Genomic DNA, 24,239 nt, shown 5'->3' on the forward strand with positions numbered 1-24,239 from the left:
TTTTTTAGTCATATTCATTTTCCAGGAGTTGCCTCCATCGAGGATTTACCCACAATCCCCTCAGTGTGGTATCAGAGTTTGACTCATCTGGAAGGAAACACGAGCTCCCTACCTAGTCAGAAATAAACGAAGATGCAGACATGAATGCTGTTTTCCTGCCTTCCTGTTTTTCATAAAGTCATGTTGAAACTGCATATTGAATTAAATGTCGTATTAATACTCCGCTGGCACGATATTTTCCCTTCGAAACAGACTGCACCACATTGCATTTAATCTTTTTTCGCATTCGTTTTTTAACCATGCTAAACTCTGCTCACATTTCCTGACGTGTGGTCCATCTCTGACTCATCTCTTCTTTAAATGAATGGGTCTAACGTTACACGCTGAGAGTATGATGAGAAGATTGAAATCACTTTCATGTTTATTGGCAAAATATGAGATACATTCAGCCAGGGCTCTCAAGTCTCACGCATTGAGCGTGAGAGTCACGCATTTCGGTCTTATCTCACGCACTCCCGCCACACATCGAATTCCTCACGCTGAAAAAACCTCTCGGCTATTCAATGCTTGAATGCAGGGGTGCTCAATACGCCGATCGATTGTTCCGCTTCAGAGCTCCGACGCCGGTCTGCGCGCATTGGGATGGAGCAAAAAAATAGTCACTAGCACCCCCACCCCACCCCCCTCCGTCAACAACTTTTTTCGGAGTAGAAATAGTCACTAGCACCCCCCCCCCCCTCCGTCAACAACTTTTTTCGGAGTAGAAATAGTCACTAGCACCCCCCCCCCCCCTCAACAACTCTTTTCGGCTCGATGCCGGCGCGCGCAACGGTCAGCTGTATCGGGTGCTGATGGAAATCTCACGCTTGCCTGTCTTCAAAACTTGAGAGCCCTGCATTCAGCAGTCGGTTAGCTTCTCTTAGCATAAAGGCTTGAAGTGTGGGAACAGCTAGTCTGCATGCTACATTAAAACAACATCTAGGCCTATCTGCACACCAGCATCTCTAAAACCCACTATTTCCACATTATTTCTCATTTGTTTAATCATTACAAGTGTAACATTGACACATTATGGTTTATTACCCTCTGATTCCAGCTAAGCTACGTTAACTGTGAGCTAACTGTACCCGTTAGCTTAATTCTGAGTGCTTTGTGCTATTTCTTGGCCGGGCGGCGCAGTCACTTCCTGGAGTTTTGATGTCCCGATAACGTTTCCTTGTTGCCAGCCTTTAAACTCGGTGGTGCTAAAAGGTTTTGGTTACACACCTCCACAATACCCTCATGGTTGTATTTCTTTTATCAGCCGTGTAAAATGTCCTAATGTCTGAGACTTGTTTTGACTCATTCAGACGGACAGACATCTGAGCCATCACACCCATGGATCTCAACCCAACCCTGCACATGAATGCATGAAGGCTCTGCTGAATTGCACAAATTGGTGACGCAAGACTTAATGCCCTATTTTTGCTTTCTTTCCATTTTACAATTTTGCAACTTCTTTGCAAAGGCTTGCCTGCTCATCCTGGAAACAAAATAACCCTGGTTATTTTAAGCACGTTTTAGCGTGGGAGGAAGTGAGCGCAGAGCCCCTTCTCCACTTCGTTTCCCTGGATAAATACAAACAGACACAGCCGGGACAAACAGAGCAAGTCATCTAGACTGCACTTTTGCCCCCGAGGCATCTATAAGACAACATAGCATTCGTGAAATGTGTTGTTGTTTTCACAAACATCTGAATATATGTCTATATGACTGCTGGGAGGCAACAGATACGGAGATTGGCATTCAGTGATGCATGTATTTATCCCACCCATATTTCGTGCAGACGAATAAAAAGGAAAAAGACGTATTCATAAATATTTCTCAGTTTGTTGTTGTTTAGTTGAGGGCTCTTCGAGAGAGAGGGAGAGAGAGAGAAACCATGACCAGCTGACAAAAACTTAAAATGGAAAGCTCCTTCAGTTGTGAAGAAATGTGGCTTCCGCTGGTCTAAAAACAGATATTCTTTACATCATGCATTTGGGTCAAAACAACAACAAAAACGTCTCCTTCTGTCTTTGTCTTCTCCAAGAAGGCAGCAGTCACCCACTTAGCCTGTGTGTGTCTGTGTGTGTGTGTGTGTGTGTGTGTGTGTGTGTGTGTGTGTGTGTGTAAAACAGAAGCTTTTTTACAATCCGGCTAAATGGCAGGTTAATAATTGCTTTTCTCTAATTTACAACATCAGCAAAGATTTTTTCTCGCTCCGTCCTCTCTTCAGAGAGGTCAAATACCCTGGAGAACAACTCCCAGACACTCGTGCGTAATTGTGCACACACACACACCTAAATAGACGACAGATGCTCCAAAATACCAGAGTAACAACAGCGCAGATGCAGGCAGGGAAGTGCTCTGTGAGGTCTTTATTGCTTTAGTACAAAGCTGCTGAGGGCTTTTAGAGGCGTAATGGGGGGGAAAACTGCCGTCGTCATTCATACACTGTATGTTTTCACAGGAATCGGAGAGGGAGAGAGGAAAGGAAAGGTGTCCTGTGAACTGTGAACTGTTCCAGCACTGCCCTTTTTTTAAATGTGGGTCTCCTCCGTAGACCATGAGGGTGACAGGGAGAAAAAGAGAGGGATTGATGTGTGGGAATCTTTGCCCAGAGCAAAACAGACTGGACGTCTGTGGCGAAGAATTAAGAAGCAGGAGAAAGAGAGAGGGAGAGGAGAAAGGAAAAGAGAAGGAAGGAGAGAGAGATAGAAAAGATGGCAGAGGAGCAAAGAGGATGAACGTCTTGAAGGAGGACATGAAGCGCGGGATGGGAGGGGACGAGAGGATTTGATGGAGTGAAAGAGGACTCTTTTAATGAGGAGGAGCTGAGGAGATGACAGAGGGAAGGGAAGCTTGTCTGCACGCTCACACACACACTTCACACACACTAAAACACCTTTAAATCTACACGTGCACATTCACAATCACCCTGCCAACTTAAACACGCACACACACATGCATGAATGAAAACTGGACTTGGAACTGCAGCTGTACACACACACACACACACACACACACACACATTGCATCAGACGTGGTTTCATTCAGATCCGATGTGACAAGAAGAGGTTCACAGTCTCCACCCCTTCCTGCTCCCAAGGACTTCTGCTTCAGAGTGTGTGTGTGTTTTCTAAACCCGCTCACTCTCAATCTCCTTTCCTGTCATTTGATGTGTGTGTATACCTGCACACACACACACACACACACACACACACACACACAAACACACACACTCTCTCGCTCTCTCGTCCCAAGAGCGGCAGGTTCCCTGGAAGCAGCTAAACTATCAGTGGCCGTAGCGAACACATGCTCGCTCTCGGCTCGACTCTTTCTTCAGTCGCTGCCCAGGGAGGAGGAGGAGGAGGAGGAGGAGGAGGAGGAGGAGAAGTGAGGCTGGAAGCAACAGACTGAAACACACAGATAGAAAAGAGAAAGAGACAGACTTGGACAAACCTCTGCCTGGCTGACTGTGAGAGAGACTACAAGTGATGCCTCTCTCTCTTTGGTGGAGCAGCACGTAGTTCTTTAGCTTCCTTCTTCATTCTTCATCTGTGTTCAAACGATGAGGAGGGACCGTCTCTTCTTAGCCGCGACCCTCACAGCCATCTTCTCCGCTGACCTCTACTTTATCCTCCTGCCAAAGCTGCGCAGCGTGGGGCTGGGATCGGGACACTTGTGTCCATGCGGCGTTGCCAACAACCTCACCCTTCCCAGCCACGGGGGTCTGGCCACCCCGCGGCTCTCCAACTGGACTTCGGCGCCGCCTCCGGACGGCACGGCGTCCGAAGCCGCCGACGGGGGCTCCAAGCTGAGAAGGCTGTTCGCTCACCCTCTGTACAACATCCAGACTCCGATGCTGGCGCCGGAGGAGAGGCTGCTGGAGGTGGAGCTGCTGATGGAGTACTATAGGAAGAAGATGTCACGCTGGCAAAGGTCAGTTTCTGGTGTCACACACACATTTGGACGTTGCTTATTTTGGTTTTACGACGGCTGACAATTATCATGGCTTGTGTTGCTCAACGGCAAGAGGAGCAGGTTCATGTTGGCTGAGTGTGGAGGACTCGTTGGGGCTTGACTGCGGTCACGGGGGCAGGGTCACCGGCATCACGGCCAAACCCGCCTGCAGACACGCACACATGTCCGTGCACATAAACACACGTGTGCATTAGTTCACGATAACAGACGTACACACACAGACAGACATCAGGATGGGACAATTCTGTGCGTCATAAAAAAAGTCCAATGTCGGAGTGGGCTGGCGGCAGGAAAACACTCACAAACATGTCCCCCCGAGAGCTGGCGGCTGGAACGCTCTGTTCAAGGTAAACAAGGATTTAAAACTGCTAAAGCCCATTTTTAATCGGTGGGAGCCGGAGCCGTGTTGGAAAATAAGAAGAAATATGAGCAATGGATCCCCTCTCTCTCTTTCTCTCTCTCTCATACATATGCACCAAAACAATAGATAGCCCAAAGGCTTGTTGAAGACTTGCGCCAAACACACCTAGGACAGCTTTTATTATCATAAATAACAAGGAAATGGATTTTTAAATAAATCTCCTGCTGAACCCGTGTATGTTCGTTTAAATGTTGCTCCTTATGAGACATTCTTCACGTCCTCTTTGCTACACTGTCTATACTTGTCCTGATTACCGAGATCTTTCACTTCATATCATATTTATAGGTCTATTGCTCCATCATCTCTGCCCTTTATGCAGCCCAGTGATGGAGTTTGTTTGTGTTGGTGAGACTCAGCGTGGTCAGCTCTGGCCATGTGGTGCCACTCCAGCCACAGACGTTGTGTTTTTGGTCTCACATTATTGTGGCTCGGGATTTAAGTTTCGCAGAGAGGAGAGGAGGCAGTGGAAATTAAAAATGCTGGTAGAACAACTGTTAAAAACAATAGAGAACCCATACGACAACGAATAAAATGTGGATATTTCAAAGCAAATTTGACTACGGGAGGAGTAATGAAAACAAAACATTTATAAAACAGAGTGTGTGAAATGAATTCAACCAACGCCCTGCGACCCCGTGTAGCCGCTCGTATCCTCTTTCATTTAAAACACATTCTTGTAAGAGCTGCTGCTGAGAAAAACCTGTCGAATGCACTTTGCCGTGGATTTCTGGCACCGAGTACCGTTCCAAAAAATCTGTGGTCTTTCCAAAATAAACTACTGCTTTTAAAGAATGTTGTAAGCAGTGATTCCCAAGCAGTAAATGCCTGCTCTCTTTCAGTCTGCTACTTTGTTGTTTATGTAACATTCAAAAAACGTACGATAACACATATCCCAAATCTATTATGTTACCGTCTTCATCCCCTTCAGTTGACCTCTGCGTGGCCTCTTCCTCCTCAGACATATGAAAGTCTACAGCGAGGCGGTGGCTTTATCCAACATCACTTTGACCAAGCATGACGTGACCTACGACCCCCACGCCAGCTGGCTGGAGTTCCACCGGGGAATTAACCGCTACGCTCTGTACGCCCGCGAAGACCCCGCCATCCCACAACTTCTAAAGGACATGCAGAGCATGACCGTCGTCGGCTCAGGTGACGGATGGATTCAAAACATATGCGTGTCGTTGTGAAATGATTTGGGGATTGCGTAATGTTATTAAAAGCATCCTTTAGTTGTACTTTATGATTTATGCGATATACATGTCTGTGTCCATGTTAAAATGCTACATGTGTGATGCTACATTATGAGCTAACAAACCTTTCCCTCTTACAGATTACACTCAAGATCAGAAGGCCCTAAAAGGATCATGTGATTGCACCCAAGGTAGTTGATCAACTAGGCTTCTATATATGTGTGTTTGGCTTTTTTATCTTCTTTGTGTTCGATCTCTGACCGGCTCCTTTGTTTCTCTCTCCGTGTTGTTCTCGACGCGCTCGTCGGCGCCGTCGGAGACGAACACACTGCGTCCTTTGTGATTCTTTTTTTTCCCGTTCTTTTGGGCGTCAAAATCCAGATTCGGCGTAAGTCTCTGTCTGCGTGAGAAACTTTTCTCTGGGGCAACAACAAAAAACAAAGCAGGCGTGTGTTCAAAAGGCAGAGCTCTTAATTACAGTATAGGTCTGAGGGAAGCCGACGTCGACTGACGCAACCAGAAGCCGCCTACGCCGTCGTCTACGAACTCTGAGCGAGAGCAACGCTGCAAACGGAGGGATGGATCAATGAAAGACGTCAAGACCAAGTCACTCTGACTTTATGTTTTAATTTGAGCAAAACTAGCATGTATGGGGAATGGAGTAATGATGCAGCTTTCTGTTCGGCTCCAAAGCATGCAAAGAAAAGGCCGTAGTATACTTCTTCAAGTAGAAGTATGCACATTAAAGCAAAAAGAAGTTCTGTATTTTCAGACTTCCACATATTTTTTATATAAAGCCAGCTTTTTTTGTCCCGCCTGTGCCCCGACCAGCACGGTTACAAGGCACGACCACACACACATCGTTCACTGCCAAGAAGAATAGCAACCAAACAATCCGTCCCGTCTGCTTCAATGTGACCTCGGAAGATTTTCTCATCCTCTCAGTGGCCGGAGCGACATAGTTAGTCGACCGGCCGGTTTACGCCAGATTGGACCTGGAGAAAAGTAGTGATTGTACAGCTTATGCGAATGTAAACTAATAACACCGTGGACTTTGACAGCGTGTGTGGTTAGCCTGACCGACTGCTGTGACATCATAATATACAGCCAGAGAGAGAGAGAGAGAGAGAGAGAGAAACCCCAATTACTTTATCAGGGAACTGGCAGATCAAAACCAGTTTGGACCGGCCTCTGGGGTATTAAGCCAAACACCAAATACGAGGGGCGGGATTCACCAGAGGCCCCTGGTATATCTTATTGCAATTAAAAACTTTGTTTTTAATATTGCGACAACATTATATCGAGATTCATTAGCTCCACCCCCCCCCCCCCCCTCCATACTCACACACACACACACACACACACACACACACACACACACACACACTCGACTAGACAGTTTTTTGTTAAGCTTTCGTAATGTTGTCTTTCTCTCTCTTTCTGTCTCTAGTTGTGAAGCCCAGCGGACATCACCTGAAACTGGCTCTAAAGATGCAAAACTTTGCCAAAGCGATGTTCAAACCCATGAGGTGAGGACTGAACCCTCTACAGTATCTCTGACTTAGTCCCTAAACACCACCCATGGATTTTAATGTGGAGGAAGGTGCAGGTGTTTGGGGAAGAATGGCACTGAGGGTTCTGCAATCCGTTAATTACAGTCCTGGGTCAGGCCGAACCATCTAGTTTCTGCTGAGACGATAGTATTTGTCGTGTGTGTGGGTGTGTGTGTGTGTGTGTGTGTGTCAGGCAGCAGAGGGACCAGGAGACTCCAGAAGACGTGTTCTACTTTGTTGATTTCCAGAGACACAATGCAGAGATTGCCGCCTTTCACCTGGACAGGTACGCCACTCCCCTCCTCTCAGAACGCTCTCCATCCCATAATTACGCATGTCCTTGTTTTAACCGCCATCTTTTGTGACACACTCTGTATCGTAAGTGGTCTCTCAGGGAATTTCCGCGGCAGTGGTGCCTGTGGTGTTTGGGTGTAATTTTAGTTTTTTGTTGGACGTCTGTCGTTTTATTGGCTCCAGTTACGTCTGTGGTGCAAACTGAAGTGCAACGAATGTTTTTACTGTTATTTTTTCTTCTTTTATTTTTTCTTCTGTGTTTTTTTATTTTAACTGGGTGTTTCTTATGTTGCTGCCTGTCTTGTCCAGGTCACCCTCGAAAAAAGAGCAATCTTTAATCTCATAGGGATTCAACTGGTTAGATAAAGGTTTAAATAGATAAATAAATCCAACGTATATGTCTTCCAGAGTTGTTACATAATTGGTAACAGAAGTTGTTCCCGTCATCCTCCGTTGTTCCCAATGTTCAGTGATGAATTGCAAACGTCAGCTCACTGATAAACTGAACTCAGATGCTGAACATGGTAAACATTATGCCCGCGTTGCATCAGCTGGTTAAAGCTTTAACATCTCTTGTGGAGCAGTGATGAAATTTGATTGTAACATTTACAGAAGCAGAGGAGGACTTGTTGTTGTATAACAGAAACAACACGCAATCACAAAAAATCACAAAAAATAAAAACGTGCAATCACAAAAATCTAATAAAATAAATAATAACATGCAATCACATAAAATAAATGAAATTAATTAATTTAATTAATTTAATTAATTAAATTAATTAAAACATGCAATCACAAAAAATAAAAATGTAATAAATATCCGAAATAGTTTTCAACAAATCATTATAAATTATGAAACTATGTCTCTTGGGGCAAATAAATCACCCAAACTCAGCACTCTGCTGCAACATGTCTGCCCAGCCCAGGATTTGCAAACTAGAGCTGATCAGTATAAACCACAGACAGCAGAACACACACACACACATACACACACGCACACGCGTTGTGAAATTGCACATGAGCTGAGGTGAGGGTGATTCACTCTGAGACATCCTCATCTGTGCTAGACAGTATCATTAAGGAGCTACACACAATGACAAGTCATCGCTTCAGCTCACGGAGAGACGGAAGGCGGCGCCACGTCAACAACTCAAACAATCACTATAATTATTATTCTGCTGCCTATCTGCTCATATTCTAAGTATCTATTAGTCTTTCAAAATGCACGTTTACTGTCCTCAAACCCAAACAGACAGCTCGTTCCTCTGCCACACGGCCACTCAGACGCACACACTGATTGTTGTTTGATTACTGTTAGCAAGACAAGACTGCAACACGGCCCTCGGGGAGGTATAAGCTCTCAGTAGTGTGTGTGTGTGAGTGTGTGTCAACACAGCCAGCGAAATCACACAGCGTGGAGGCTGTCAGTGGGATACAGCCGTTGATAAGAATCAGTGGAAATGAACCTGTGAAGTGAGGCGAGGAGACGCAGATAAGGGAGCCGTCATCTTGACGGGGTTCACGTTGCATTTACATTTAAATTCAATGTGAACTTTTCTCTTCTGAATCTCATCCAACTTATCCAAACTTCTTCTTTTTTTTTTAGGATCCTTGACTTCCGGAGGGTGCCGCCGGTGGCTGGCAGGCTGGTGAACCTCACGGGAGAAGTCCTCCATGTCACCCACAACGAAGACCTACGAGGGGTCTTCTTCACCTCGCCAGGTAGTTAAAAAAAAGAACAGCAGCACATGTTGAAGATGAGTTGTGGTCTTAAATAATGCACTTGACCATTTCGACCGAAGCCTCTCTGAGTTATTTTACTTCTGGTTTGATGTTCCCTGTTCCCTCTGCTTCCCAACAGCGAACAACGCGTGTTTCTTTGCCAAGTGCCTGTATGTCTGTAAGACTGAGTATGCGGTGTGCGGTGGGCCCCACCTGCTGGAGGGCTCCCTGTCCGCCTACCTGCCCGGCCTCAGCATCGCGCCCCGCATCTCCATCCCTAACCCCTGGAAACGCTCCTACACCTTCACCGGGCGAGAAGAGTAAGGCCTCGACCTCGCTCGAGAGAAATACTGTAATAAATAATGTAAATAAATCATAAATAATTTAATCAAAAAAATAATTAATAATGTAATAAAATAATAAATAAAATAATAAATAATGTAATAATAATGTAATAAATAATTTTAAAAATAATGTCATAAAATAATAAAGAAAATAATAAATAATGTAATAATAATGTAATAAATAATTAAAAAATAATGTAATACATAATAATACTAAATAATGTAATAAATAATTAATGTAAGAATAAATAATGTAATACTCTAAATAATAATAAATAATGTGATAATCTTTATTTTAGAGATTGAATACTTCCATTTGACCTCCTGTGATACGAATACAGGGATGTTGTTGAAACGCATGTTTCCCAAATGTATTGGATGAAAACGTACAGCACGGTGTAAATGTGTACTCTCTTTGGATGACTGTAATCCAACAGTTGTGGGCCTCCAGTTAGATAGGAAATTCGAGTATTTTCAAAGTAAAATGAAAGAGCAGATTTCCTGTAAATCCTGTTGGTGCATATTGGACAAATCTAATTAGGGATGAAGGAGGTGGAAGAGTACTTTGTTTAATTAAACCCTTTCTGGTTTTGCTCACCACCCACTACGTGTGTAACCAATGAAGTCAGTTTACAGCCTCTTCCATACAGAGATCTGCTGAGCCGGTACCATCATTAGAATAATGTTTATAAACCAATGCACTGAGGGCTCATTTTAAATTGTGTTTTCTCAAATTGTTTTGAACATCTGATCAAAACATCCAAATGCAAAACCAGTTCCTTTTTTATTGATGTAGTTTGTCTTTTCATTCAAAGGTGGGAATTGAACCCCTTCTACTGTGACACCGTAAAGCAGCTGTATCCCTATAACGCTGGCAACAGGCTCCTCAACGTCATCGACATGTCCATCTTCGACTTCCTCACGAGTATTTTATGCCACTTCAGCACATGTTCCTCACATAACCCCCCAGAACCTTTACCCCTGAGAAACAATCTTTCTATAAAGCTGTTGTCCCTTTGCATTACAGGCAACATGGACCGGCACCATTATGAGATTTTTACTAAATTTGGGGACGAAGGGTTTCTCCTCCACTTGGACAACGCCAAAGGGTAAGAACAACAACAACAACAACTGTGATGATTGTGAACTGAACCGTCGTGGCTTGACTTCCTTATCGCATCTCGTGCTCAGGTTTGGGAAGCACTCTCAAGATGAGCTGTCCATCCTGGCTCCATTAGCCCAGTGCTGCATGTGAGTATTTATGTATTATTATCTTTATTTAAAAGGGTGCATGTACAGTTAAAACATAAATGTCACCATTTGATGCTCTATGTACCAGAGTGTAGCTTCAGGTAATTTGCATCTGTAGTCCCTTGACAGACCTTAAAACATAAAACATAAAACAATAACAAACAGTAAAGGATAAATACACACAATGCACAGTTACAGTACAGCATTTTAGATTTAAGAAGAACATACTATTTAAAAGTAAGTATTAAAAACCATGCAAAGTAAGTAATAAAAACCATTAAAAGTAAGTAATAAAAACCATTTAAAGTAAGTGTTAAAAACCATTAAAAGTAAGTAATAAAAACCATTAAAAGTAAGTATTAAAAACCATTAAAAGTAAGTGTTAAAAACCATTAAAGATAAGGAATACACACCATTAAAAGTAAGTGTTAAAAACCATTAAAGATAAGGAATACACACCATTAAAAGTAACTAATAAAAACCATTAAAAGTAAGTGTTAAAAACCATTAAAAGTAAGTAATAAAAACCATTAAAAGTAAGTGTTAAAAAACATTAAAGATAAGGAATACACACCATAAAAAGTAAGTATTAAAAACCATTAAAAGTAAGTTATAAAAACCATTAAAAGTAAGTATTAAAAACCATTAAAGGTAAGTGTTAAAAACCATTAAAGGTAAGTAATAAAAACCATTAAAAGTAAGTAATACGAGCCATAATAATTGTGCTCAATGAGTACAGCGCTAGAAGAAGAAGTGGAACACAGCTTGTGGATTCACGCGTTTATCCGTGAGATGTTTGGTTTACGAAGGGATGAGGGACGTGTGGTGTCTGGAGGGAAATGGATCTCTCTCTTCTCTCCTCAGGATAAAGAGCTCCACCCTGATGCGGCTCCAACTTCTGGTCCGAGCGGAGTTGAGGCTCAGCGACGTGATGAGGGAGTCCCTGGAGGGAGACCCTCTGCGGCCCATCCTGACGGAGCCCCACCTCTTAGCGCTGGACCGCCGGTTACAGAAGGTCCTGAGAACGGTCCAGGGCTGCGTCCGGAGGCTGGGCAAGGGCCATGTGATCACCAAGGACTTTGTCAAATCCAGGCCTCAGACGGAGAAGGTCAGCTGACCCCGGAGGAAAGGGATGGCGCTCCTCGTCGTATAGCTGCTCGCTGCTCAGATGGTTTTTAAGCCGTGAATGGAGAAAAACAACACTGTGAAATCTTCAGAGAAGGAATGAATCTCATAGTGGGACTTTAAACACTGCAGATTCCTGTCTTTTTGTTTTAATTTCCTTCTCTCAGGGTCATAAATTCCCCCAAGGGTGCATTTTTATGACAGATCTCTCACTTTATGTCCAACCAGCTCAGTTTGGAGTTAATACATTTGAAATAAAGATATATTTTAAAAGCCCAAAAAGCTGTAAAAGTGAACAGGATTTGACTTCAGGAGCTTTCTTTGATACCTGAAGCTCAAGTGATATGCCTAAAAAAAAAAATCAGCAATGGAGTTCATATTCACAAAATAGAGCTGCCATGCACTGGATCCGTTGTTTATCACTGAAATAAAACATCTGTGTGTCCATGTGATGTAATAATGATACAATAAAAAAGTTATTTTGAACATAAATAATCACCTGCGAGTAACAGATGTGTTAAGTGTGTGCATTGATGTATTTGTGGGAGAAGGGTGCAGTTAAAGCTGCCAGTCGGTTCCCTCCACCTCGAGTTCCAGACGTGTAATCTGTGTGTCTCATTGGTTTAACCCTCCGGTTACCTTAGGGTCAATTTGACCCCATTCAATGTTTAATGTCGGTGTTCTTTCGGGTCAATTTGACCCCAGGCTGTTTTTCACTGTGTCAAACATATAAGAAATATCAACTTTTTTATATATTTAAAGGGCTATTTAGGTAGTCAACAAACAAACATAAAGTACCTCACACTTAAACTTGGAAAACAATATTAATTCTAATAATTTTCTGGAGGTTTTAATTGCTGGGGTCAAATTGACCCCAAGGGTAAAATATGTCAGTAAATATAAAGGTAACAGGAGGGTTAAACATTGAATGGGGTCAAATTGACCCTAAGGTAACAGGAGGTTTAAAGAGGTTCAACACATCAGTCGGCTCAAACAGGTGGAGACAAGAGTCGTGGCTGCTAGCCTAAAGCAACAGAGAAGCACGTGCGATACCACACCGCCCTAATGATTCAGAACCGAGCCAACGGTTCACTGTGGAGGCGCTTGAGCTTCGGCCTTCGTTACTTCCTTTGTTCTTATCTAACAATCCTGATGCATTCCAGGTCTCCGTGTGATTTAAAGATGAACATCCAAAGCTATTTTTAAGATGTCTTTGGGATGCCATAAAAAAAGTCAGACAGGGATAAGCAGTGAGATCATACAATGTGGTAAACACCTTCATTCCACAGCGCAGCTTCACCAAAACATAGCAACAGGATGTATAATGTTAAACCCCTTGTCAAGAATTAAGATAGAGGAAATTAAGGACCAGATTGATTTTATACAACTCCAAATAATTAATAGCAACCATTTTAATGTGGTAAATGTTGGTAGTTTCCCCAGAGCTAGTACATTTGTTAATAAATTAAAAATTCTGCTCATTATTTGAAAATATCACAGCATGGAAAATCTACCTAAAATGTCTAGTCATAACAATCCTCAGAGTATTATTATTATTATGAGTAGTATTAACCAGAGGTAGCATGTTTAGAAATTAATCCTTCATAAAAGATAAATGGAGTAAAGTTTAATTTGTGTAATGTGTTCATAGAGTAAAATATAACAGACTTACGGGATGATGTTGTGCTTTTAGGCTTTTCTGCAACATGTCTCCCCCTGGTGGACAGATGTCATATTACATCCGTTTTCAGAGCCACCAAAACACCATCCAATCCAAATAAATCAAAAAGTCAGTGACAGAAAGAGGGAACGACTGCACTGGACCTCCAGTACAACTGCAGTAACACAGCCAAGCAACATAAAAAAGGACTTAGCCGACAAACAGGTAAATCTTTTTAAACTTTTTTATTGCTTAAACTGCCATCTGGAACAATCTATACCAAAAGGATAAACATCTTTGCACATACAGGAGATCAAACTGAACACAGGGTAGAATAGAAAAAGAATGGTCCTCTGATCGCCTGCAGCTCTCAGCGCTGCAGACCTAACAAACTCACTGAAGATCGGGCTAGCAGGAGGTGATTGACGACTACCGTAAGCCCGGGTTAGGTAAGCTAAGGCAAACCGGGACAATTGCAGTGTGGCTAAACGTTTGAGAAATAAAAACCCAAAATGATGCTGCTATTTACACAAAAACAATAATATTTCGATAAAAGGTTGAGTGAAGCCTAACGGAGTCAGGATAAGGATCAAATATGAAAGATGATCAGTTTTAACTGTAAAGAAACATATTACTCACGTCTTCTCACTAAACCTGGCTCCCCTTCAAAACTCGGCACCAAAAAAAAAAATCTAATCTTTTTTCAGACGTACAGACAAACATCTCAATTCCAAGCCGCATCCCGGTGCTCCGGATGAGCCCGGGACCGACACACCACTGGTTCCATGTCCTTTCTGGTAACAGACAAGTGAGGCAGGAATGAAGAGTTAAGCCTATAATCCAAAAGTCAACATTTTGTGATTTGGTAAAGATCTTTAAAAAAGAAAAAAAGGAAAACACACATATACACACACACACACACACACACAGATTTAAACATTGTATGCCATCTAAATAGTCATGAAGCAGTTAAGCGAGGGAGAAACAAACAAAATATTTGACAAAGTTCCTGCTTCTGCACACGACTGCAGGTTTTTTTTTCTCGTTTTTTCTTTTCTTCTTCTTCTAAATACACGCTTCCATTCATACCGGATCACTGGATGCCTAAAACATCATGCCAAGTAAGCGTAGAGAACAGATCACAAGCTAATCTGATGAAAAGACAGCCACCTTTTCAAACAGGCAATAAGCAATGACACTAGTTTTAAATACATATCCGCTCACCTGCGACGCTTTAATACATAAATACTTCAGGTGTCCCGAAATCCATAAACCTTCGTTGCTTTCCCCCCCCAAAGACTTCACTTCAATAAACCATTTTGATCTATTCTTTAAAAAGTTTGAACCCCGTGACGTTTAGACACAATATGATTTACATACTGTCGTTTGTCAGCTGACAAGAAGGAGCATTTATTTTACTTTGTGGCACTGGACACCTAAAATAGAATTTATGGAAAAATAAGTGTTTACAAAAGACAGTTAAACCTATTTTTATTTCTTTTTAAGCTTACCATCACTCCAAACCATAAGTTTATCATTTAATCAATGATGGTAATAGAACTATGATCATTTTTAACTATACTATGATAACATTTTGATTACAAACCATAGTAACCAAGTTATTTGGTATATACTAAAAATAATTGAATACTGAAATACACTTAATACTCTTGTGTGTGTTTTTATTTCCCTTTCTTTTCTCTCCTAGTCAAGGCAGTTCTCGTATGGTCGTTCCACAGATTAAGGAGGACACTATGGGTAATAACTACTTCCTGTTTGGAGCTCCAAATTTGCACTTTCGCGGCAATGCATCGTTTGCTGTTGTGACCATAATAAACATTTGGCACAATAAAATAACCGCGAGTTGTACGAGCTCTCTCCGACTAAGAGAAACGGACTCGTCGCCGTCTCACAGCACCAAAAAAAAACAACGAAAGTAGCACATCGGTCATATCGCTAAAACCTTAACAACATCTGATAAAATGTAAAGTGATCCTATTCTTTTTGTTGTTTTTTGGACAGTTTCTAGGTTCTGATCTAATCAGACTGACCAGAGTCAAAAAGAAAACTCTTTAACGGGTAAGAAGAAGAAATCTTTTTTCTTTTCTTTGACCCTTTTCGACATACATCTGCAACAAATTCACCAAAAAGCGGCGTGTAAAGTTTGATTGTCCCGTCTCATCCGTCTGAGAACCTAAAGTCTTCCAGATCTCCTTCACAAATCCTGCTTTTGCGTTTTTGAGTCTAAGAAAAAAGAAAAGCGTAACCAGCGAGTACGTTGAGAACATAGGTAGTAACGTGGGATGTGACTGTGCATACAGGGTAGCGGGTACAGCAGCTGGTAACAAGCGCTGGTGAATGGCTGAAAGTCACCTCAGTGGGACGCGTGGCGACGACTTAAATATCTTTTGTGTGTGAAACAAACACACACAAAATCAGAAGAAAAAGAAAAGGGAGGAAAGCAAACGGAACAGAAGAAGGAAAGAAAAGCAAATCGCATTGGTGGACCCGGGGAATAAAAAGGAGAAAGGAGGGAGATGGTGGAAGGAGGGGGAGGGGGGTTGGGGTGGGGGTGGGGAGAGAGACACGCCCCCCCTTCAGACGGACAGCGAGACGAAGCTGTTGTACTGTTGGATGTTACGTTTGAGAATGTCTGAACAGGGACCCAGGACGCGCTCGAAGCGAGGCCGGTCCAGCTTCACGCACTTCAGGGGGCCGCGGGCGACCACCGTGGCGGCGCGGGGGCGGTTCATCAGCAGCGCGATCTCCCCTGGAGACACGCCGCAGAAGTCATTTAGCAAACGTGGAGATATCAAGTAATTAGATGAAATAATTTTTTTTACATTTTAAAAAGTGTGGTGATGAGTTCTTACCAAAGTAGTCAGAGGGTCCTAATCGCCCCACCTCCACAAACTCCTCGTGCTCTGAGCGACGCTGCAACACCGCTGCAGAGCCCTGAGACACACACAAACACACACGACAGAGGAAAAAATCATATCCATAAAAGTTCATTCTTAACCCTTGTGTTGCCTTCGGGTCAATTTGACCCGATTCAATGTTTCACCCTCCTGTCGCCTTCGGGTCAATATGACCCGATTCAATGTTTAACCCTCCTGTTACCTTTATATTTACTAACATATTTTACCCTTGAGGTCAATATGACCCCAGCTATTAAAATCTCCAGAAAATTATTAGAATTTATATTGTTTTCCAAGTTTAAGTGTGAGGTACTTTATGTTTGTTTGTTGACTCCCGAAAGAACACCGACATTAAACATTGAATCGGGTCAAATTGACCCGAAGGCGACAGGAGGGTTAAATATTGAATCGGGTCAAAATGACCCGAAGGCAACACAAGGGTTAAAAAGACAAATAGGTTTTAAAAATAACTCGTACCACCAGCAGTTAACTGATCATATTAACTCTTTCATTTCTTGATGGCGAGCTACAGGAATTCATTCATTCAGATCTTCATGACTCTTGCATTAGTGACACATTACATAAGCATGTGTGTGTTTATGACAATGTGATCACATTCAATAATGAAACGAAGCTTTCAATCAATGAAACAACTTAACTCGTGAAAAGTAGAAAAACAGACATCAGTAATTCAGTGAAATGTTTTCATGCATACAGACTCTGACTCGATTAAAATCAGTTTAATACCAATAATGAACAATACATTTAACACTAATAATTAGCATCATGATCAATTAATTCATTATTTTGTCTCCAAAATATCTCCTCTTTTTTAAATCATAAATTAATTGTGCATCATAATTGATATTTTCATATTGTTAGTTCACAGAAATGTGAGAACATTGATAGATTTAAGAAACGGGAGCCACTATTTAGTCACTTTGTTGCATTTTATTAATTTTTATGATCAAAATAGATACAAATTAACTTTCTTTTGATCGACTAATCGTTTCAGTTCAAACACCAAATATGTGTTAAATAACAAACAGGTTGTACTAGTTTGAAGAGATGAAACAGTCCCATCGATCAACTGGTTGATGCAATTTTAACTAATTATACAACTGGTTAAACTTCAGAGTGCAAAGGTCAAATCAAGGCGTGTGTAAAAGGCGTGTGCGTGAGGGAAAGTTATTCATCGTAAACATACCTCTAGGATGATGAAGAATTCATCTCCCGGCTCTCCCTGCACAACAATCTTCTGTCCGTCCTCAAACTGGACGGGCTCCAGAGCGTCAGCGACTGTCAGGCGCTCCCATTTGTCAAGAGACTCTAAAAAAATTTTTTTTTAAAAAGTCAGCGGAAGTGACAGACAACAAATAAAGAGTAAAAAGAACATAGGAACACTCATTTAAAAGGTTTAACCTGTTTTCATTTCAAGTGAGATATTTTTAGCAAACCCCTTTTAGGTTATTTTAATCTCAGCAACAAAAACACAAGTTTGAATACTTCTCTTCTTCTATTCTAAGTTTTGGGATAAGGCCAGGGGAGGACATTTACATATTTCTAAGGGGACAGTTTTTTCCCCCACTGACTGAAATCTAGGGGCATTTAAAAAGAAATTGGGGGCACTTTTTTAAACTTGTGAAATAACATTTAACCTTTGTTCAAAAATAATAAATATACTTATTTAGGCTTACAGTATATGATAAATTGTCATAACAATGGCAATTATAAGACTATTAGGCAGTAGCCTACAGATTCAAAGTGTTTTCTTAGATTTATTTAAACAAATCAGACAATCTTATTTATTTTTATTATTATTTCTTTGAGGTTATTTTTTTATTTTATTTTTAAACAACTATTAACAATTTCGACTTATTTTTTGTTTTTTTTATAATTCAAAATTATATTTATTGATTTGTTTTTATTTACCTACCTAGTACAGGCAACACAGATAGGACACACACAACAAAGAACACAAACAAAACAGTATTAAATTATCAGAATTATTCGAGGAAATTATGGGGTAATTTCTTGCCCCTCTCCTCGTGATATCAGGGGCACAATTATATTTCTTAGAGGTAGTTTTGCCCTTTGCCCTCGTGTATTTCTGACTCTGGATGAGGCCGATATAATACAAACATGAACTCACCTAAAATGGACACTTTCCTGAGGAATTCCTCGTACATCTTCCTCTTTCTCAAAGTGCTTCCCTGAAGAGAAAAGATACTGGTGTTGACTTCATAAACATGTGTCTCTCTGTGCATTCCATACCAACAACACGTCTGCTTACCATAAGTATTCTCCTGTAGCTATCCCTGTCGATGCCCCACAGCTTCACATTGGTCTTGGCTCTAACCGTGGCCGCCCTCGGGGTGCCGTATATCAGGGCCAGCTCGCCGAAGCTGCCTCCCTCCCCGATGCTGGTCACCCATTCGTTGTTCACATACACCTGTCACATCGATGGCGTAGACGGCGCGGTGTTAAAAGTGCAAAACGGGATTTTAAAAAACCATTTCCTGCTAATTATGATGAGGAATGGGATACTCACATCCATCTCCCCTTGGTCGATGACATAGAAATTGTCACCTTCGTCACCTGTGGGGTGAGGGGGGTGACAAGAACACCGTTAGCTCCACACGAGGACATGCCAGGATTTGGATTCACGTTAAATCGCTGAAAAGATGTCGTCCTACCCTGCAAAATAACTGTTTCCCCGGCGATGTAGGTGACTGGAAACATCGCATCAAAGATGTCACTGGAAAGGAGCAGACGTTTGAGATGTTCAGCTGAACACAGTTACACAATTAACACAACTTTATTATTAGAAAAAGCCCTCTTTCCAAACGGTACCTCCTCTCATTGTCGTCCAGGTGTGAGAAGAGCACGTTCTTTTCGATGGCTTTGGCCAAGGCTGCCATCGTCTTGTAGTCTTTTGGAATGACCTGAATAAAACCGCACAAAAGATGTCACACGACTGCTCATCCTACCGATAGCATCAGATTGTTGATGTAGATTTTCGGCGTTGCGACACTCCCGCCATCTGCGACACTCTCGCCGTCTACCTTTCGGACATACGAGGCGGCGTCCTCCTCCGTGTAGACCTCGGCGCTGAAGGCTCCTCTCCGCCGGCGACCCTTGACCACGGGGTTCATGGGTGGAGACACCTCCTCATCACGCGAGTCTGAGCGGGAGCTGCCGGCATTCTGCTGGTTCTGCTTGGCCTCCTCCTGGAGGAGAGAGGAGGGAGTTGAGGTCTTAAGTTCCTCTAAGTTAAGTCATTGGCCATTTATAAAAGCACTTTTTGGCCAATAAAGTGCAACATAAAGTACCATATACAGGCAAAAACAAAACTATTTTTCAAAGAAAACCATGTTATGCGTTTCATTTAAAGCACTACTAATCTGAATAAATACAGTAATTTATAAATAGGATAGTAAACTGTAAAATATTCGCCAAAAAAATTCTAAAATAACCTCCATCTCAAATTAGTAAGATAGCTAGATAGCATACAAGCTACAAGTTCTGTAAGTGTGGTGATGTGGAATGTAAATAATTATTTTAGCAGTATTTCTAAACTGAATTTAATAAATCATTAAAATTAAGCAGCACTAACTTCACTAAACTATATGTTTTTTACTTATACTTTTAGTGAATGTTAACAGCTTTCACAAGCTGGAACAAAGTGTAAATGTACATTGGGAAGTCCAAAGCATGTGTGTACTGAACACACAACTTTTGTTGACTAGTCACAGAGTGAGCAGCGCACAGAAACAACCGAAAAGAGGAAAAAATAAAAGGCATTAAAGTTAGAAAGCTGATTAGCTCTTAATGTTATAAACATGTTTTTGTTATTGCTACTTGTTTCTAAGCCACGGTGCTGTTCTCAAACACTATGATGGAAAAAAATCAAAGTTAAAAAGATATACAAGCTTTAAAGCAAAACATTACTATTATAAGTGCTTTAGGCCAAATAAGAAACTGCTTCATCATTGACATCCACTGTGTCATGTGTTGTTGTTTTCCACCAGAGATATAAAAAGGAAAGATAGCCCGACCAAGTGTAGCTACAGTTTATGATGTCAATTATCAGCTGACTTATGAAACAGCAACTGTCTGGTGTAATATAGGAGTATAGAATGATCAATGATCTGCCTTCTGCCCACTGACCAATAAGGACAAACAAAAAAGCAAAGACACAAACCTTCTCCAGCCTCTCGAAGTACTCCCTGAGGAAGGCCATGGGCCTGTCCGGCCTGGAGGTGCACAGCTGGACAATGCAGTCCTTCAGCAGCTGTTGAATGTTGTGTTTCTGCACGTACTGCTCACACTCCCTCAGGCTGCGCTCCTCCTCGCTGCTCGTACTTCCAGACGCCATGACGACAACCACAACCCTGCTCTGTGACCTTTAACCTTTTTACTGGTGAGAGTGGACAGTAACGTGGGGTGGGGGGAAGGGGGGGGGGGGAGGAGCATAGTTTTTAGATCATCTCTGCACAACGTGGAGTCACAGGATTACCAGAGAGCAGCGCAGAGTAAAGGGTGACTGTGTGTGTGTGTCGTGATGAGAAATGGACGGACAGAAAACGTAAGAATGTGAGAAAAATAGACCCAGAGTGTGAAGGCACAGAGAGACGGGGTGTTGTTCTGGTACTAAGGAGACTGAGTGTTTCTTAGTGTCAGCAGTGAAAATGGGTCATATGATGTGTTCACACAGATCTGAACACAAACAACAAACTAGGACCAAGTTTATTTACTCAAAACAACTTGACTTTCACCAGCCTGAAAGAATCCCTTTTATCATAGAGGCAGCATCATACACAAGGCCTAATTTTTTGTTGGCAAATGGTGAAATGAAGGCCAGAGAATCAATTGGATTCAAACCATAAAAGCAAGTGCACTTGCTTTGAATTTCAACATCTCAGGACACAATGCTGCCACTGAGCCAAATAGCCCGACAGATCCCAGATCATGTGATCAGCCTTATATAGGCTTCTTCAGATGGCTCTGAGCTTGATCAAGCTGTGTTGTTCGAAAACAGGAAGGCCTCATGTAACCGACATGTGCATTTCTTTCTTTTTTTATGAGTAAAAGACAAACTTCCTGTTCTTGCAAAAGTATCATGCATGTGCATTCGTATAATGGTCTTCGGATCATATCTAATCAAACTAGGCCCGGCGGAGATTACTGGTCCTGTTATCAAAGATGAGGCTGACACCCTTTATGCAACTAACCACACTCACAGTTCAAACTTGGCAGGCTTGCTTTAATCTAAACCTATAACTGAAGTGAGAAATGATACTGTTTTCCAACCAGGATAGATCAATAAAGAGATGAGACTACAGACTCAACAGCAGGGATTTCCTGCCATATATTAACAGTAAATTGTTCTTGTTCAAATATAGTAGGAAGTGAACGTTTATGACTAACGTGTACATTTTCTGATTCAGTTACTGAGCTGCAGCATAACCTCTGCTGTCTACTCAGAAGCTGGCTGTCAATTAAATTAGGAGTAAACACTAGGATGCACAAATGACCTTGCTGAAAAAGTGACAAAGGGCTATGCTGGAGGATGGATGATGATAACGCATCTAATGGTTTACACATTGAGTTAATGTTATCCCCTTTAAGGGACAGTGTGAAGCAAATGCCCCGTCTGTAACACCGTCTAGGTCAGGAAGGCTTCATGAGGAGGCTGACGGCTGCAGCGCAAATAACAGCAAACAGACTGACACGGAGAAGCTACCTGCCCGAAATAATAATAACCCGTAAACACCAAATGTGTGAATACGTGACGTTGTATACGTTCGCGTAACCGTCTTTGTCCGACGTTACGCAAAACGGTGTGTCTAGTTTGATGCCTAGCTGGCTAGCTCGGTGCAAAGGCAAAGCTCTCCTCCAATGACGCCATCTTGAGTTCTATCATAAACAAACGGGAGACGGAGGGAACAAATTTCACCTATCCAGATGACAGATGAACTGGAGAAACGCAAATACTCACAATGAACTGTAAATTCCTGCCGAGCCCTTCGATAGCGACTCGGATGGATGATATTTCTCAAAGCGTACCGTTACCAGATCCTCCTCGCTTCGATTTTTTTCCCCGAGCCCTGGACCGCTGCCCCACCGGATACGGCTGAGAGCCAATCAACGGTCGTCACTGACGTCAATACTCCTAGTTCTGACATGTGAGCACGTAACCCCTGGCAACCTTAAAGGGGACCACACGGAAACCGTGACGTCAAGGAAATAGTTTAGAATTGAGAAGAAGAAAAAATCGATTTAGATCTGATTAGAAATTAGCCTGATAAAAGGAATCTCTCAGTGTTGTCTTTATTTAGACCTCCTGGTTCACTGCAGTGTGCATGGACTTATTGTTATTACCAACATGATGTACACATGTAATTAAACAGAAATACGACCCCTGTCATAATTATAGTATTACATATAATGTTATTACCAGTAAAACAAATTCAAAGCAGTATTCTAACATTTGACTGGTCGCTAATTTTATTGATTTATATCATATTTGGTAGTTTAATCTATAATAAAGCATAATTTTAGATAAGCTGGTCATGGAGTAAAAGTAGTATGTATCTATGATATACAGTAAAGTAAAGAGTAAAGATAAGCTATATAAAGATCTATTTTTAAGGGGTCTAATAAATATATAAAACTTCAGGGGAACTATTTAACATCTGTATTTGGGTAGGCTATGCAAACATAAACGTACAAATAAATAAATATACCTAAAGATAGATAGATAGATAGATAGATACTTTCTTAATCCCCAAGGGGAAATTTGTCGTGACAGTAGCAGCACCAATAAACCAAACACACAAGAATAAAAATAAAAAAACACAAAATATAAGAAACAGGGATGAAAGATATAGAAGTATACAAAGTAAAATAAAAGTAAAATACAAAACTAAATATATATGTACATATACAACACACATGCATACACAACACACAACACCAATGACAAATCAAATACAAAAATATTAAATATAGACAGTGTGCAAAAAGCAAAGTGTGTGTATATGTGCAGATGAAATGAAATGTGTGTGTATGTGTGTAGTGCAAACAAATGAAATGTGTGAAGTGCAGATCAACATAGTGTAAATATTAAGTTATTATTGCACTATGATCTGGCAAGAGGTGATCTGTTGTAGAGCCTCATAGCCGTCGGCAGGAATGTTCTCCTGTATCTGTCCTTGTGGCAGCAGAGCGTGAGGAGACGTCTGGAGAAAGTACTCCTCTGTCCCTGTAGGAGGTGGTGGAGAGGGTGGTCCGGGTGGTCCAATATGGACAGCAGTTTCTTCAACGTCCTCCTCTCCACCACCTGTTCCAGGTGCTCCAGCTTGCAGCCGATGATGGAGCCAGCCTTCCTAACCAGTTTGTTAAGACGGCTGGTGTCACCGGCTCCGATGCTGCTCCCCCAGCAGACAATGGCTAAAGGCAAATAAGAACAAACAACATACTATTCCAATCAACAACAATAAATCAATAAAACAACAGCTGAATGTCTTTGTTCATCAGTTGCACATCTCTCCCAGGGTCGTCGGTGTGTCGCTGCGCCGACAAGCAGGAAGAAAAGCTTGACACGTGGTTCATCCAATGAAATCATGAAAACAAGTCCTCGTGACGACACTGTACGTGTAATAAGCCAATCAACCGTATTTTCTGATAAATGGGCGTCTCTTGTTTTATTGGCAAATCAACTCAAGCTCTAAAAAGCTCGACCAATGGA

The 24,239-nt window shown here is 41.8% G+C and overlaps 2 protein-coding genes across 2 annotated transcripts; one reads left to right on the top strand and one right to left on the bottom strand.

Moving 5' to 3' along the window:
- Window positions 1-3,137: 3,137 nt before the first annotated feature.
- Window positions 3,138-12,406, top strand: fam20a (FAM20A golgi associated secretory pathway pseudokinase). Its single transcript, XM_056430507.1, has 11 exons — window positions 3,138-3,963; window positions 5,385-5,578; window positions 5,760-5,810; window positions 7,070-7,148; window positions 7,366-7,458; window positions 9,073-9,188; window positions 9,328-9,508; window positions 10,348-10,457; window positions 10,560-10,641; window positions 10,724-10,783; window positions 11,648-12,406. Exons 1-11 carry the CDS (start codon window positions 3,593-3,595, stop codon window positions 11,898-11,900), a joined length of 1,590 nt encoding a protein of 529 aa, XP_056286482.1. The 5' UTR covers window positions 3,138-3,592; the 3' UTR covers window positions 11,901-12,406.
- A 1,388-nt stretch (window positions 12,407-13,794) lies between these two features.
- LOC130203753 (cAMP-dependent protein kinase type I-alpha regulatory subunit) lies at window positions 13,795-22,601 on the bottom strand. Its single transcript, XM_056430150.1, has 11 exons — window positions 22,488-22,601; window positions 20,691-20,906; window positions 19,552-19,716; window positions 19,340-19,431; window positions 19,183-19,244; window positions 19,038-19,084; window positions 18,780-18,938; window positions 18,639-18,699; window positions 17,694-17,815; window positions 16,442-16,523; window positions 13,795-16,338 (listed from the first exon to the last, which is right to left on the bottom strand). The coding sequence occupies exons 2-11, from the start codon at window positions 20,862-20,864 to the stop codon at window positions 16,166-16,168; spliced, it is 1,137 nt and encodes a 378-aa protein (XP_056286125.1). The 5' UTR covers window positions 20,865-20,906; window positions 22,488-22,601; the 3' UTR covers window positions 13,795-16,165.
- Window positions 22,602-24,239: the final 1,638 nt, after the last annotated feature.

The sequence above is a fragment of the Pseudoliparis swirei genome, chromosome 13 (genome assembly GCF_029220125.1).
Source record: "Pseudoliparis swirei isolate HS2019 ecotype Mariana Trench chromosome 13, NWPU_hadal_v1, whole genome shotgun sequence".
Taxonomy (NCBI): Eukaryota; Metazoa; Chordata; class Actinopteri; order Perciformes; family Liparidae; genus Pseudoliparis; species Pseudoliparis swirei.

What these genes read in the sequence shown, in the direction of transcription:
- LOC130203753 (XM_056430150.1), bottom strand. Translation starts at nt 20,864, where the DNA reads ATGGCGTCTGGAAGTACGAGCAGCGAGGAGGAGCGCAGCCTGAGGGAG. An exon ending in GCTACAGGAGAATACTTATG is followed by an intron (nt 18,700 to 18,779) that starts GTAAGCAGACGT and finishes TTTTCTCTTCAG; the next exon opens with GGAAGCACTTTGAGAAAGAG. An exon ending in AATTCTTCATCATCCTAGAG is followed by an intron (nt 16,524 to 17,693) that starts GTATGTTTACGA and finishes TGTGTGTCTCAG; the next exon opens with GGCTCTGCAGCGGTGTTGCA.
- fam20a (XM_056430507.1), top strand. Translation starts at nt 3,593, where the DNA reads ATGAGGAGGGACCGTCTCTTCTTAGCCGCGACCCTCACAGCCATCTTC. An exon ending in ATCATGTGATTGCACCCAAG is followed by an intron (nt 5,811 to 7,069) that starts GTAGTTGATCAA and finishes TTCTGTCTCTAG; the next exon opens with TTGTGAAGCCCAGCGGACAT. An exon ending in CATCTTCGACTTCCTCACGA is followed by an intron (nt 10,458 to 10,559) that starts GTATTTTATGCC and finishes TTTGCATTACAG; the next exon opens with GCAACATGGACCGGCACCAT.